Here is a 17,034-nt window from a genome sequence, read left to right on the forward strand (position 1 = left end):
ATGTGCTTATTGTGCTTACATGTATTCTGGGGAATTATCTCTTTTGAAAATCAGTCTTTTAAGCTTCAAAAGAAAGCTGTAAGATTAATAAGTTAAGTTGCTTACAGAGCATCATGTAGAGGTATCATTAAGGCATTAAAAGTCATGACCTTACCATCTATATTTATATTTGAAAGTGTGATGAACAGCACTTTGAAGTTACGGGTATAATCATTAATAGTCATAAGCTAATAGTAGTATCCATGTACAGATCACCAAAGGGAAGCATTAACATATTTTTAAAAAAAATGGACATGCTATTGAGTGAATTAAGTAATATTAAATGGCTACATTATGATATTGCAATAGGAGGTGATTTGAATGCTGATTTTGATGTTACTAAATGTAAGGGTAGTGTTGCAGATCTGGAAAACTTGCTAAGACAATACAATTTACATCATGTTAATAACAGGCCCACAAGAAACAAAGCATGTTTAGATAACATCTTTGTAAACTTCAAGACCACTGAAAACACATGCAAAGTTGTAGTGTTCCCATTCTCTGACCATGACTCCGTATCTCTAAATTATGCAAGTAAAATTCCCCTCAGTAGGTGCAATGCAAACAGACCTGTCCCAACAGTTGCGATTACCAGACCCATAACTGAGGATAAAATTAAAACATTTCGTAATTCCCTTGCTGACAGAGACTGGTTTGGCCATTGTAGTGTCGATGGACATTACACATCAAGTAATGATCTGCCAGCCAAAATAATATTTGATAGATTTTTTAATGCATTCTTGACCCTATTTAACCATAGTATTCCCATAAAGAAAATAAAAATAATGGACAGCAGCCACAAATCCAGATCTCAAAACAGACAAAATATATGGTACACTAAACAGCTGATAGATCTAAAGAAACAAGTTTTGTTACTGTACAACATATACAATAGTATGAAGTCTGACTGTGCCAAATCAGCCTATGTGGAATGCAGGAATGAATACAAAAAAGCCATCCTGCAAGCCAAAAAAACCTACAACGCCAACAGCATACATAATTCCACCAATAAATGCAAAACTGCGTGGAAAGTAATTAACAGTGCTGCCAGAGATACCAAAAAAGACAAAATTAATATCCCACCACAAACACTCAATGAGTTTTTTATTAATTCAGTGAAAGAAATAGGAGACGGAATTATCAAACCAGACATTAGTCCATCAGAGTTACTCTCCCAAAATTGGGGTAGACAGTCACTAAATACAAGCATGGTAACCTTCTCCGAAGTATCGCCTAGATATGTACAAGGGGTCATAAAACAACTGAAATCATCTGATAGCTTAGATATATATGGCATATCATCCAACCTGCTAAAAAAAGTGTGTGACTGCATTCTCTACCCCTTAACCCATTGTATAAACAAGTGCTTACTTGAGGGATATTTTCCTGATGAGTTAAAACTGTCTAGGATCGTCCCAGTATACAAAAAGGGAGATAAAGACTCTCCATCTAGCTACAGGCCTATTTCAATAGTACCCACATTCTCCAAGGTAATAGAATGCATCATGTACCAACAATTATCATCTCACTTCGAGAATCTAGGAATAATTAATGCTACACAATACGGGTTTAGGAAGAATCTGTCGACCATTGATGCAATCAACACGGTAGTCAGTTACATCCTCAAAGTTTTTGAGAACAAAGGCTTTGCTCAGGTCTCATTCTGTGACCTAAGCAAGGCCTTCGACTGTGTTGAGCACATGCCACTACTAGAGAAACTAGAATTCTACGGCATCAAAGAAAACAGTCTCAGACTATTAAAAGCTTATCTCAACAACCGTAAACAGGTAGTTTGTGTTGGTAAGGAAATGTCAAACATAGAAAATGTTAGAGTAGGTGTGCCTCAGGGATCTGTACTGGGGCCCTTCCTGTTTCTGATAATGATTAATTACCTCCCCTCGTTTATTAGATCCACCACTGTATTGTATGCAGATGATACAACTTTTCTCCATAGCAGTAACAGTCTTAATGATCTTAAAACCTGTGCTGAAAATACACTCACTCATGCAGCATATTGGTTCAGAGCAAATAGTTTCCTGCTAAATGAAAATAAAACTCAGCAGATAATCTTCACTCTAAGAGACAAGCCACTATCTGATGACCCTAGTTCTGTTAAATTCCTGGGAGTTTATTTAGACGAAAAGTTATCCTGGGGCCAACATGTAAACTATATTAGTAGTAAACTATCTAGAGTAATTTATTTATTAAGACAACTCAGAAATTGTGTACCTGAAACATACATCAGATCATCTTATTTTGCATTTTTCCAGAGTATAATATCCTATGGCATTATCTTGTGGGGTAACTGTAGTCATATACATGACATCCTATTATTGCAGAAGAAAGCCATTAGGATAATTACAAATTCTTCACATAAGGCTCACTGCAAACCCTTATTTACTAAACAAAAAATTATGACTGTAATAAACCTCTATATATACAATGTCTTAATCTTTACGAAGAAGAACCTACAAGATGTGAAACATAGAGAAAATGTACATTGTTACAACACAAGAAGCATCAAACACATATACACGCCTTACCACAGACTATCAAAATCAATAAATAGCTATGAAGTCACAGGGCACAAGCTATTTAATAAGCTGCCACATGCCATACAGGATCTTCCTGAACATACATTCAAAGAAAGACTGCATGAATGGTTTATTGCCCACCCATTCTATGATATCAATGAATTCTTCAACTGTAAAATGCAGTAATCTAACAGATGACCCACTGTACATTGATTGTAATATAAGCTAAAATATTTCAGTAGTCAATACCTTATCACACTGTATTATAAATTGTAACTTCATTTGACGTTGTCAATTGCTGTAATGGCCTAAAGACAATAAAATCTTTATTATTATTATTATTATCTGCCTCATTAAAAACCACCAAGTTTCAGCTTTGAATACTGAGATCCACAATTATCAAACAAGGAACAGGGATGACTATCATAGGGATGTGCACAGAAAATCAATATATCAGGACAGTGCTCTTTGCAAACAAAAAATTCTTTACAGTGCATTGCCAGATACCATAAAAAAAAATACCAAACATTAATAATATACAAAAGAACAAAAAAAATCTACTAATACAACAACAGCTTCTAAGACATTAATGAATACCTGGAATATTGCTCAAATCTGTAGGTCTGCTTCATAACTCTCTGAATAAATATTCTTCATTATCAAACCATTCTTATTTAAAAGTAAACTTCTTTTATCCACGTGTGGGTGTAATTATGCACCTAACTTTTGTGCTGTATGTTACTATGCCTATTTAACTAAAGTACTGGTATTTAATAGTTTTAGTAAAATCATCCAAGGTTATTTGCCAGCTTTTATTTTATCTGTGTGTACATAATTAATTTTATAATCTAATTAAGCAGAATAAGGTTTTGTTAGAAAGATGTGTTGATACAAATGATAAGACTTTGTACATGATGTAAATATATAATATTTTATACTGTTTTGTACTTTGACACGTCCAGTATCATGAATGTGATAATATGGGTGTTAAATAAACAAAAAAATAAATGTGAAACACTAACAAGAAGAAGGGACAGGGTGATAAAACATGTGTTAAGACATCAAGGCATATCTGGATGCATGCCATGATACCAAGCCACTTATGTGCTACCCTCACACACACTGCCAACGGCATCTGTGCGAGCTGGCTACCAGAGGCCATCCGCAACTAGTGCTATCTACAAGAGCTCTCCTCTATACACAGTGTTTATAAATTCTTGTAGGACTTGTAGAGGGGAGTGAGTAAATAATATTTTGAATAGGAACCCACGTCCATGCTACTGACATTTGAAAACATATTTGCTAGGAAGATGTGCAGCAAGGTAGTCATGGTTGAGGTAGTTATGTCAGATCAGCAGATGTCATTTGGTGTCTATCCTACTTCTTTCACATGGTTTGAGCCTCATTCATATGTCTGTAAGTGTTAGAGTAACACAGTTGAGTATACATTTGCAGAATATTACCCTCCTGAATGGTGAATCTCACAGTGGTCGAAGAGCTGCTTGTTGCCTTCATCTTGTTGCTTTCGTCAAGATCATTCTCCACAACATCTGATTAAATTGCATATCCTTTTCGCCCCAATCACTCAGTGGTTTCAGGAAACGCGTGACTGTGATTCTCCAAGGAGATGTCAAACATCTGAATCAGAAGAGGCTGTATTGCATCACATTGAAGACAACCTGTCATTGAGTACCTGAGCAATTTCTTTCGCTATTAAGGAGTTGAACTGTAAAAAAATTGAATACTGCATCATACCTAATCAGTTACTTGTAAAAGTGGTTGTGTTACCAACATGCTTTCTAATGGTTGTAGCATGGAATGGTATATTTCTGGACATGGGGTCCAATTCAAAATATTACCTGCTCACTCCCCTTTTACAAGTCCTAGAAGTTTGTAACAAGAATTTCCGTACACCCAATAAATGGACAGTGTGGCAGGCATCTGTCCTCAAAATGTGTTCTATTGCTTATTGTACTGTTTCCATATTTGGTGATCACTTGAAAATGTGGATATGTGGATAAATAAACTCTTGTTCTTTGTGGCCGCACTATTGTTTCTATCTAATGTTACAACACAATTGGTGACGAGTATGGTGTTTACTTCTGTGGGCTCAGTCTATTTTGTTGTTCCGCCAGTTCTTATGTCCGTGAAGGCAGTGTTCAAACCTCTCCTTGAGCTTGCTGTCACAAATTTGTCAGCCACTTTGAATATTCAGCCTATTACACTGTGGGCACACCTGCCACCTTCTACCTCTTACAACGATGTGGCAGACTGGGAGGCTTATGAGAAGCAGCTCCAGCAACACTTCCTTGCTTTTGGTGTCACTGATGCTAACATGTGTAAGGTTTTGTTCCTTTCTTGGCATTTCAATTGGATTTACCAATTGTTATACCAGTTAGCTCACTTCAGGAAGCTGCATCGCTTTCATCCAATGAAATGTGCAAGTTTTTGTCTGGTTATCACTGCAAGTGTATGCATGTCATAGCTGCACGTGCCGAGTTCTATCGTTCTCATAAATAGCCCCATCAGTCTAACGTGCTCGGGCAGCCGAACTCTGTGACCTCAGTCACAAATGTCAGTTGTTACCAGTGCTCATCATGATTCCTATGCTGATTCTATGGTCCATGAGGACAGCATTTGGTTGGGTCCTGACAAGGAGGTGCATCAATGTGCACTACAGTGTGAGAATACATCTTTAACTGAAGTGTTGAATATTGCTGGAGGTACCTCATGCTGATGGTGATCTGATTGTGACATTGCCACATCAGCTACTGTTGCCGGTCATCAGGTGTCAGCTAGTTTTCAGACAGAGGACAACAAGGCAGCCATACAAACATGGCCTTTGCACCGTACTGGACAGACAACAGCAACAACAACTCACAGCAGTGGCAGCACTGAGTGCTCCCATCTTGCTCATAGTGTTTCAGGCAATGTGACAGGGTCATGTACCCTAAGCGTTGAGCGACTTGCAGCAACTGTAGGAATAAAGGACGTATAGTGTCTGTGTGTCATTCCCAGACCTCTCCAGCAGATATGGGCGTGGGTCTTCATTGCATGTCTTCAGTGTTTATAAATAAAATGGACTGTTTATTGAAGTGTGACTGATGGACAAAGTCCTCAGACTTCAAGTGGACATGGGTGCAGCGGTGACATTGCTGAACTCACAAAGTTATGTGAATTTGGGATCTCTGGCATTGCCTCCAGTTACTCGATGTTTGGTGTGTTACAGTAAGCAGTATATCCCAATTTTTTGAGCAATTTAGGGCCTCTACTGTTTATAAATCTGTGGTTCATTCCTTGACTTTTTTGGTACTGGATGATGCTGGTGCTGACAGTTTGTTTGGTTTGGATGCTTTAATGCTTTGGTTCATCTATTGCAGATGCGGTGCTCCTCATTTCCAACCAGGTCTCTTATCAGCAGTTTGATTCTCTGTGGTCTGAGTTCTCGTCTCTTTTCTTCAGATGGGTTAGGTTTTGTCACAAATTTTACAGCCCACATTACCTTGAAACCTATGGTGTGGTCATGCTTTTTCTGTGCACACCCTATTCCAGTGTCTTTGTGCAATCATGTGAAATCAGAATTTGGCTGGCTGATGTCATACAACCCATTACATCCAGTGAGTGATCTACCCCCCTCATGATTGTCAAAAAACTGAATGATCAGCTTTGCCTCTGCAGTGACTTTAAAGTTTTTGTTAACACTGAGTTTTTCTCTAAAACTGATTTATCTGAAGCCCTGTTACAAGTTCCATTGGGTGAGGACTTGAAAAAGCCCCTAGTGATTAACACACCCTTCGAGTCGTACTTATATCAGCTCCTCCCACTTGGTGTGGCTACTGACCCTGTGATTTTCAGTGTTTTCTGGAAAACTGGCAATGTCTGTTCTGGACTGCATCAATTATCTGAGTGACATCATCATGATGGATGCATGCATGGAAGAACATTTACACAGTTAATGCTCCTTGTTCATGATCTTACGTACTGAAGGGCTGAAGCATAACTTGGCCACATCCCATCTTTTTCAGCCATCCATTGTGTATTTGGAATTTAAGGCTTCTCGTGATCATTTAAAGCCTTTGCAGCATCATGTAATTGCTGTAACAGCTCTTCCTTGCCCTTCCAATGTTAAATAATTCTAAACATTTTTAGAGACAATTGTCTAGTATCACATATTAATTCTGGGAGCGACCATGTTGGCCCTTTCTCTCCATCATGAAGTGCACCTTGTGGAATGTGTTTTTTTTTTTTTTTTTTTTTTTTAAGTGTCAGTGTGTGTTGATGATTTTGAAAGCTAATGAAAGCTAAGCTCCTTGTTTGGCTACCTTCCATCCTGGCCACCCCCTGGCCTTGGTTACAGATGCCTCTCAGTAGGGCTCTGGGGCATTCTCTCACATCTCTGAGTGTGGTTCTGAATGTTCGATAGCTTATGCATCAAAAACACTCAACTCAGCACAGTAGCCCTATTCCTAAGTTAAAAAGGAAGCACTTGCCATTGTCTGAGCCCTCAAAAAGTTTCATGTATTCGTGTATGGGTCTAAGTTTCACCTCATTACTAATCACAAGCCCTTGGTTTCTTTGTATCCCCCGTGGTTCATTGCCCAATAAAGCAGCAAATTGCCTCCAGTATTGGGTCTTGTTTCTGTCTTGTTACAACTATGAGATAAATGCCATGCAGCACGCCAACACTGATGGGGCCAGGTACTACTTTCGATCAGGATGAACTCCTTTGCTTTTGCTTAGATGTTGAGACACAAGATGCAGTGGAAGGGTTTCCTGTTATGGAATCCCAGATTGCAGCTGCTATTGCTGCTGATCCTGTTTTGCACAAAGTTATTCATCTCATTCCCCCTCCCCCCATCACTGCCTTTCATGTTTACTGATGTTCTCTTAGCTATGATGGGCTGTCGTCTGGGGCTGTGATACTGACTTTGCTACAGCGGGATGTCCTTCAGCTCCTACATCTGGGACAATTTGGAGGGGTGGGGTGGGGGGGGGGGGTGCAGGGTGCCTCTCATACCAAGTCACTGGCCCATTGTCATGTGCTTTGACCAGGCACTGACAATGACATTTTGAGTCTTGTGACATGCTCTCCATGGGCTGCACTACAGCATTTTTGGGAATGAGTCCATGCTAATTTTGAGACATCCTTCCTAAATTCTCACTAGTTGTTAGTTCTCAATGTTTACTCAAAATTTCCTATTGCTATTTGCTGTTTTTTCCAAATCAGCTGTTGCTGCAGTTCATGCCCTCTCAAACATTTCATATCAAAGGATTGCCTTTTATGCTTGTGACGGATAACACACAGTTTGTGTCTCAGGCCTTCATGATTTCTGTACCCACCAAAGCATTCGTCAAATGACTGTTCCAACTTTTCACCCACAATCTAACAGTGAGGCCAACAGCTTGTCCACATGTTCAAGGTTCAAATGAAGAAGTATGTTGCAACTCTTCTGTGGATGATGCCTTGCTGTGCTTCATCAGTTCCTACAGATTTACACCAGTGGGCTAATTGGATTCCAGCCGAGATGCTCCTGATCACCAGCCATGTACCCTCCTGCACTGTTCATGCCACCCCACCAAAGTCTGACGGCACAGCCCTCATCACATTTTACTCCTGTCTCCACAGTCTGGGCTCGCAGGTTTAGTCGCCGGTGGATTCCAGCCATGGTCCACAGGTACTGCCTCTGTATGGTGCACACCAGTGAGAGGCTGGGGGCATGTCACTGCAATCATCTCATGCCAAGGCGATGACCAACAGTCTGCCGCCATCAGCTTTGCCTCCTCCATCATTGCTTGTCCTGGACTTGTAGTGTGTCACTGCTGTGAGGGTGAACCCACCCTCCTTGTGGATATTGCCATCTTCTGCCTCTCCTTCAGGGTCCGCAACCCTGATCCATGCTGCCAGCCCTTCCCATGATGCTTCACTGCCACCTGCACTTCCAATGTCTCTGGACCAGTTGTGGCAGTGCTTGCCTGCTTTGTTTCTTCACTTTCCTTGGTGTTGACATACTGGCTGAAAAAATAGGGGGTGGACGTGCAGTACTATCTCCTATAAATGATAATAGTTTGCAGGTGAACATCAACATTCTACTACAGTAGTTTGCAGGTGAACATCTACAAGCAGTAATAACATAACCACATAATTCACAGTTCTTTCGGAATAATCAAGTATGTAAGGAACAGACACTGTCATTGCTTTAACACATAGTGTAACATGTATTTCACTATTAAGTTGAAGCATTGTTGTCTTTCTGACCAACAAAGGTTCCCCATCTGAAACTCGGCCATGGACTGACTGTCTCATGACCAAAAATTAGGCCCTTATATATCCTCACAATAATAGGGGCCGGAACTGCACATTGTTCGAAGTTAAATTTACAGAAATTGCAATTAAAACTTAACTCATTAAATTAACTGAACACATCGAAAAATTGTGCCTTTTTAACAGTTTCTTCTACTGCAAGAGTTATGTCGAATTATTTGTTTAAATCATGAAATTAACAAATATAAGTACACAGTCAATACTTTGGACAAAAATGTTAATTACTTTGGAATTAATTACGGGCTGGCTTTGCTAACATATTTTCGAATAGAGCCAAATAGATACTTTAAAATTACTAGCATTTCATCTTCCAAATGTTTAGAATTAGTACAGACTTTATATCTGTTTATAAGTCAACAATGGTCCGTCCCCAGTAGCTGAGTGGTCAGTGCAACAGAATGCCAATCCTAAGGGCCCGGGTTCGATTCCCGGCTGGGTTGGAGATTTTCTCCGCTCAGGGACTGGGTGTTGTGTTGTCCTAATCATCATCATTTCATCGCCATCGACGCGCAAGTCGCCGAAGTGGCGTCAAATCGAAAGACTTGCACCAGGCAAACAGTCTACCCATCAGGAGGCCCTAGTCACATGACATTATTATTATTTATTAGTCAACAATGGAATTTAAGATGCAAAACAGTTACTGGTTGCACCCTATAACAAAAGATACTAACTAGGCATAGTCAAAATAAATTAGAAAATCAATTACATACCGAAAACTAAGCACAAAATTAAATCTGGTGTTACATTCTTTAAAACTGAGGTCCATCCTTTCTCTTTTATGAAAATGCAGATTATATTCAAATATGTTAGTTAACCAGTCAAAATTGAAAAAACAAATTTAAGGAGGCAGGTGGCAAAACAAGAGGTGAAATAAAATTTTTACAGTTTGCTTCATCACAAGTGCCATCAGGTTGTCATAACAAGAGTCCGGGGCACCACCCCCTATCTTCACTGCCCGGTGCCTTCACTATCGGTGCAGTTCCACCATGTTGAGGACTCAGACGCCGATGAGCAAGCAGCATCCTTATCACTGGTCCTTCCTTACACTACTTCACAGGGGACTGGCCATGCCACTTCCACCCCTACTCGTCAGTTCTGATCCAGAATCTCCATCTGCCACTTCTGTCATCACCTATGGTACCTTTTGCAGAGGCCCCGGATGTATCATCAGTTGCCCCGATGCCTGCATTGGAGTGTTGCTTTTCCCCAAGGGAGGAGAGGTGCTATAGCCCTATATGTCATACCTGGATACGAGCTGCGGCACCAGGCCTCTGACAGGCTATGCTCAAATACTCTGCCAACAGCATCTGCATATGGTGGGCACAAGAGGCTGCCTGTGACTTGTGCACATGGTATGGCATCTCTCAAGAGGTGTAAATCCAGTACCACCAATAGACACATGTAAAAAATGAAAATACTAAATCTAGCTATCAGAACTATTGGAGAGACAGGGTTTGGGAGAGGTTAGAAAGCAGTGGCCACCCATTCTGTCTCTTTGTAATTACATAACATGATTTGCAGCTCAAAAGAATGCATTTTCTGCATGTTAAAATAGATTATCTGTAATGTAGATCAACTCTCAAAACAACCTGCTATTCCTCCCAAAACCTTGAAGAAATTCTGCAAAATTAGGATATTATTTCACATATTTTCAAAGTCAGCTGTGATGTTGCCATCACAGCAGAGTAGTGCATGAAGGTAACCCAGGATCCAAGCAATAGATACCAAAACTAAAAATATGATCAGTGAACAGAACACAGATGCAGAGTGAAAGCCCTTATATTAAGTTCACACATTGGATGTTGTGAAGTACTGGCAGTAACAGTGGTTTTTGTAAAGTTCCTGGAAATTTGTTTGTAGATGACGTCTTAAGTGATCACTATATTTTCGATTGTGAGCTGAAGGACCCAGTGAGGCCTGTGGATGCTAAATTGGCTATGACAAGTCCAGAAAAAGTTCTTTATTGATTACAGTTGAAAATGCAGGCCATTGTTCATAGAATACTGTTCATTGTGACCAGCTTGCCACAACAACAAACTGTACCAATTTGCCCCTTTGGTCTGCAAAACACTTTTTATTTATTAATTTTTGAGTTTAGTAGGCTCTTGATTCAAGTCTGTAGATAACAATATAGAACAGGTCAGACAATTACAGTAATTATCATACCGGGTGATCAAAAAGTCAGTATAAATTTGAAAACTTAATAAACCACGGAATAATGTAGATAGAGAGGTAAAAATTGATGCATATGCTTGGAATTACATGTGGTTTTATTAGAACAAAAAAAAAAGTTCACAAAATGTCCGACAGACGGCGCTGGACAGCAAACCGTCAGTGACTGCGCATGACAATCGTGTATAAAAGGAGCTGTAATGAGAGAGAGAATCAGATGCGCCAGCAGTCGCAGCATGTTGATGGTACCTGAAAAGGCGCTTTTAGTGAAGCTGTATTATCAGAATGGGGAACGTGCTAGTTCGGTGTTACGATCCTATTGCCATAGGAAGGGGATTCGAATGGGTAAAGGTCCGCTGACAAATGCAGCTGTAGTGAGAATGATTTCGAAGTTCAAAGCCATGGGTTGTTTAGACGACAGACTCCGTAGTGGCCGACCGAGCACAAGGCGTAATGCTGCTGAGACAGTTCAGGAAGAAATGGAGACTGTAGCAGGTTCGTCTATGCACAGGGAAGTCAGCACTCATGCAGTCGCATGTCGCACCAGCATTCCATACACTACTGTTTGGTTGGCACTTAGGAGTACCCTCCGATGCTATCCGTACAAAATCCATTGGCATCATGAACTGTTACCTGGCGATTTAGTGAAGCGGAGGGCATTTGCGGTGTGGGCGTTTCAAAAGATGTCAGAAGATGACGATTGGTTGAGTAATGTGTTGTGGACCGACGAAGCTCATTTCACGCTCCAAGGGTCTGTCAGCACCCACAACTGCAGAATTTGGGCTACCGAAAATCCTAGAACTGTCGTGGAAACTCCATTGCATGACAAGAAAGTCATGGTATGGGTTGGATTTACCACATCTACTGGAAAACACTGATAAGGAGAAGGGACAGAATGATAGGACATCTGCTAAGACATGAGGGAATGACTTCCATGGTACTAGAGGGAGCTGTAGAGGGCAAAAACTGTAGAGGAAGACAGAGATTGGAATACGTCAAACAAATAATTGAGGACATAGGTTGCAAGTGCTACTCTGAGATGAAGAGGTTAGCACAGGAAAGGAATTCATGGCGGGCCGCATCAAACCAGTCAGTAGACTGATGACCAAAAAAAAAACTGTTATCGGGCCTTTTTTCTTCGAGGAAATGTGTGATTCTGGTTTTGTAACTGCTACCATGACGGGTGAGAAGTATGCCGATATATGTTACAGAATCGCATCATCCCCAGCCTGGCTGATAAACACCTGCTGGAACGTACGGTGTTTATGCAGGATGGCGCTCCATGCCATATTGCTAGACGCGTGAAAGATCTCTTGCGCACGTCTTTTGGTGATGATCATGTGCTCAGCTGCCACTTTCATCATGCTTGGCCTCCCAGGTCCCCAGACCTCAGTCCGTGCGATTATTGGCTTTGGGGTTACCTGAAGTCGCAAGTGTATCATGATCGACCTACATCTCTAGGGATGCTGAAAGACAACATCCGACGCCAATGCCTCACCATAACTCCGGACATGCTTTACAGTGCTGTTCACAACATTATTCCTTGACTACAGCTATTGTTGAGGAATAATTGTGGACATATTGGGCATTTCCTGTAAAGAACATCATCTTTGCTTTGTCCTACTTTGTTATGCTAATTATTGCTATTCTGATCAGATGAAGCGCCATCTGTCGGACATTTTTTGAACTTTTATATTTTTTTGGTTCTAATAAAACCCCATGTCATTCCAAGCATTTGTGTCAATTTGTACCTCTCTGTCTACATTATTCCGTGATTTATTCAGTTTTCAAATTCATACTGACTTTTTGATCACCCAGTATATAAGTGTTTATAAAGCATACATCTATTTTGTATGTAAACAGTTACTTGAAAAATTCTTAAATAATAAGACATCATTACAGCAATTATAATCCTGCATACTAATTATAAGGCTTACAGTCCAATTCGCATATAAACAGTTATGCTAACAAATGAGATATTAGGATAACTATTTTTTAAGTTGAGAAAGTAAAGCTTGAAATTCATCACATTTCACAAAGTATAATACACTTTCAAAATATTTGTGTAACAAATAGAAAGAGCTATCAAAAAGATAAAGGTTTAACTCTTTGTTTGAATTTAGTCAGATCCTCAGTGACTGCTTTGACTCCAATGGCAAGATTATTACATATTTTTTTATGTATATTTGTGTAGACTATGTTTACTTCTTGTATCAACATCATTGAATGTCTTCTTCATTTTGTAAATTGTCTAATTCCTGTTGACAATGCACATAAGTGAAAAAAATGTACTGGCATGACATGGTGAGTATCCCCAGCTGTTTACATAAATTCCCACAAGAGCATCTAGGGTGGACTCTGCTCATAATTCTGATGAAACTCTTCTGTCCCATAAAGAATATGATGATCTATGTCATAAGTGAATGCAGTGGGTGAACAGGGAAAAAATGCAGATTTAGCTGTATCATCAATGGCAAGCACAATGAGTTGCTTGAAACAAACACACTTATATCTGTGTGCAGGCATCCATAGAAAAATGCTGTAACAATGGTAAATTTGATAACAAATTACTATTTTAGGAATCATAACTGGCTGAAAGTTCCTTAAATTGAAAAACTCAGTAAATTATTCAGATCAACTTCTGAAGTCTTGCAGGTAGAGTCTGCATTCTTTATTTACAGCTTCTGCTGTGTTATAGTGTACTTGCCCCTCTTTTAAAATGTGATTTTAATTAAATATGTGTCTTTTTAGCAAGTGCTCGATGTTGAAGATGAGCAGATGAAGAACATAACAGGAGGCCTGGATGAACTAAACAGTATTCTCACTGTCACTCAAAAGAAACTGAACAAGTTTAAGGTATGTTATACTAACTACCACTACAGTAAAACTAGGATGTTAATGTGGTGCTGTAATGTAATTTTGCTTAGCGTGCATGGTACTTCCCTAGGTTGTGTGTGGCAGCCTAACGAATCTGCTGAAAATAAGAATTGGCAAGGAAGATGGCAGCTCGAGTGCCTGCAGCACAGACTGTAGCAGATCTCTGGGCTCTGGTGCTGAGGCAGAAAGGAAACAGGACGAGCAACAGGATGCAGAAGCAGAGAAGGAACAGAGTCCTGTAGTGAACAGTCCAGGTATGTGAAATTAAAGGCTGTCCTGAAAACAGGCTTTATCAATGTTTGAGTAGTTTATAATTTTTCTCTGCTCATCATTTGGGACCATGGTTTGATTATTGAAGTCAGTTGTGTTCCAAGTCTTATACGAGGACCAGAATTTGAATAGTGGCAACACTGCTGTGGAGACACAAGACAACTGAATTAAGTAACATCACTTATACCACATGCACAGAGTGAATGGACACTGCCTTCCAACATCATGTGCATGCACAGTTAGCAGAATGGGGCCTCTTGTAGTAGATGGTCTAATGTAGTGCTGTCATTGTGATTTTGAAACAAGAACAACTAGTTGGATAAAAATGAAATATGCCAAAGGGCATACAGCATAGCAATGTCATGAGGCCCTTGGAGAGGCTTCCAGATAATAATGTACATTGCATTACACAACAGTGGCAAAGTGGGTAAAGGCTATCAACAAGGGATATCAAAATTTGGAAGACATTTCTCTGTCAGCTCATCCCTGAAGAAGCATCTGCTCTTACCACATTACGGGACGGTGATTGATGCCAAATAGTTCATGAGGTTACAAGAGATAAGATTAGTGCATACAACTATGCTTCACGTTCAGAACTAATGAGAATAATTGCATTATATTAGATTCGGCACAGGAAATGCAGAAATGGCTATGATACAGTGCTGCCCGGACCCACTTAGAATGTTATGAACATGAAGCAGAGTCTGTCTTACAACATTTCATTATGCTGGATGAGACATGGAACAAATCATACAAGCCACAGCTAAAATCTCAATTAAATCAGTGACAGCATTATGGGTCCACATGATGATCCTCAGAATCCCACCAAAGTGAAAGCTATGGCGATTCTCATGTACGATTGTGATGATGTTCCTATAACACATACCACTCACTAACCGCAGGCTTTCGGCATGCTATGTTGCTGTTCATTTTCGGAACACAACCAGTGACCATCTTTGAGAAAAAGTGGTGACACTTTCTGCAGAATTCACCCATCATTTTGCAGGACAGTGCTCAGGTGTGTACAGTGCAATTGTGACTAATTTGTTCAATTGATGGGGCTGGCAAGTGCTGTACAGTCCATCATACTCTCTGAACTTGAGCTCTTGTGATCTCATCTTGATTCCTAAGATGAAGGAAGTAGTTCATGGCATCAATTTCAGAACTATTGCAGAGACTCGTTAGACACCAATTCACTCCATTCAAACTATCAACACAACTGACACTTCTAAAGGTATTCTATGACTTCCACATTGGTGGCAATGGACTATACACAATGTTGCTGACTACTTTAAAGGACAGTAAAACTTTGTAATGCGAATCTGCTTCATGTCTGTAGTAAAGAACCAGTGATCACTATTAAAGTTCCAGCCCTTGTCACTGACTATTACAAAATAATTGTTCTAGCAGTTATGCATTCCTATAATTCCATACATTTATTCATTTGTCTTATTTCACAAAACCATTGTGGAGCAAAGCCCTCAGAAAAAGAGGAAAATATGTTAAATCTATACTTCATAAATAAATCCAGTCCTTTCACAACTGCTGTTGATTAAGTGTTTCATTTCACTAGTGGTTCCAATCACATGATCATTTTCAGGTAGCAGGTGTGTGTCATAAAGGCCCAACAAATACATATCACATTATTAGTGTAATGACACACATTCTAAATTACCAGAACAATTGTTAATCACCTTGTTTGGAGGAAGTGCTTTGTTAATGCTCCATGATTTTCATTATTTTGATTGGTATAAATGGATGCTACAGTACTTATCTTTGACCTGCTAGTGTAAAAGATGTTATTAATTCAGCTAAGTAAAATATTTACATAATTGTTCATTAGTATACATTAAAGATGTATTCACAGTGTTGATTCTGCCTGTTAATGTGTGACTTGACTTCCTACTTGTCCTTGAAAGTTTTCTTTCATAATGCAATTTAGATTACACAATATGCAAATAAATGAACACCACTTGCTCAGAACAAACAATTTAATATGATTAAATATTAAGGATATTTTATGCAATTACAAACAAATAACATTTAGGCACAGGGACCAAGAAATAAAAGAACAGTGTTGTAAATTGCATACCAAGTCTTGTATATGAAATTAAATTTATACCACAGACTATCTACAGAATCAACAGCAAACCAATACCGACAATGATAGTTCAGGTGCCGGCCAGAGTGGCCGAACAGTTCTAGGCGCTACAGTCTGGAACCGCACGACCGCTACATTCACAGGTTCAAATCCTGCCTCGGGCATGGTTAGGTTTAAGTAGTTCTAAGTTCTAGGGGACTGATGACCTCAGAAGTTAAGCCCCATAGTGCTCAGAGCCATTTGAACCATTTTTTTGATAGTTCAGGTATACATGTCAGTGTTGCAAGTGTAAGAAGAAGAGATAGAGAAAATATATGAGGATAATGAATGGATAATTCATTACGTAAAGGGAGATGAAAATCTAATTGTCATGGGGGTCTGGAATGTGATTGTAGTGGAAGGAGTAGAAGAAAGTGTTATGGGTAATATGGGCTTGGTAATAGGTATGAAAGAGGAGAAAGACTAATTGGGTTCTGCAATAAATTTCAGCTAATAATAGTGAATACTCTGTTCAAAAATTGTAAGAGGAGGAAGCATACTTGGAAAGGGCACAGGAACATTTCAGTTAGATTACACCATGGTCAGGCAGAGATTCGGAAATCAGATATTGGATTGTAAGGCATATCCAAGAGCAGATATAGTCTCAGATCACAATTTAGTAGTGATGGATAGTAGCCTGAAGTTTGAGAGACTATTGAGGAAGAGTCAAAGAGCAAAGA

The 17,034-nt window shown here is 39.6% G+C and overlaps 1 protein-coding gene across 1 annotated transcript in view; it reads left to right on the plus strand.

The window, feature by feature from the left end:
• LOC124712443 overlaps positions 1 to 17,034 on the plus strand; it is a 122,105-nt gene that overhangs the window by 86,285 nt on the left and 18,786 nt on the right. The window contains exons 2-3 of the mRNA XM_047242737.1: positions 13,819 to 13,923; positions 14,015 to 14,198. Of these exons, the coding sequence (XP_047098693.1) occupies positions 13,819 to 13,923; positions 14,015 to 14,198 (289 nt within the window). The remainder of the gene's footprint in view (positions 1 to 13,818; positions 13,924 to 14,014; positions 14,199 to 17,034) is intronic.

The sequence above is a fragment of the Schistocerca piceifrons genome, chromosome 8 (genome assembly GCF_021461385.2).
Source record: "Schistocerca piceifrons isolate TAMUIC-IGC-003096 chromosome 8, iqSchPice1.1, whole genome shotgun sequence".
Taxonomy (NCBI): Eukaryota; Metazoa; Arthropoda; class Insecta; order Orthoptera; family Acrididae; genus Schistocerca; species Schistocerca piceifrons.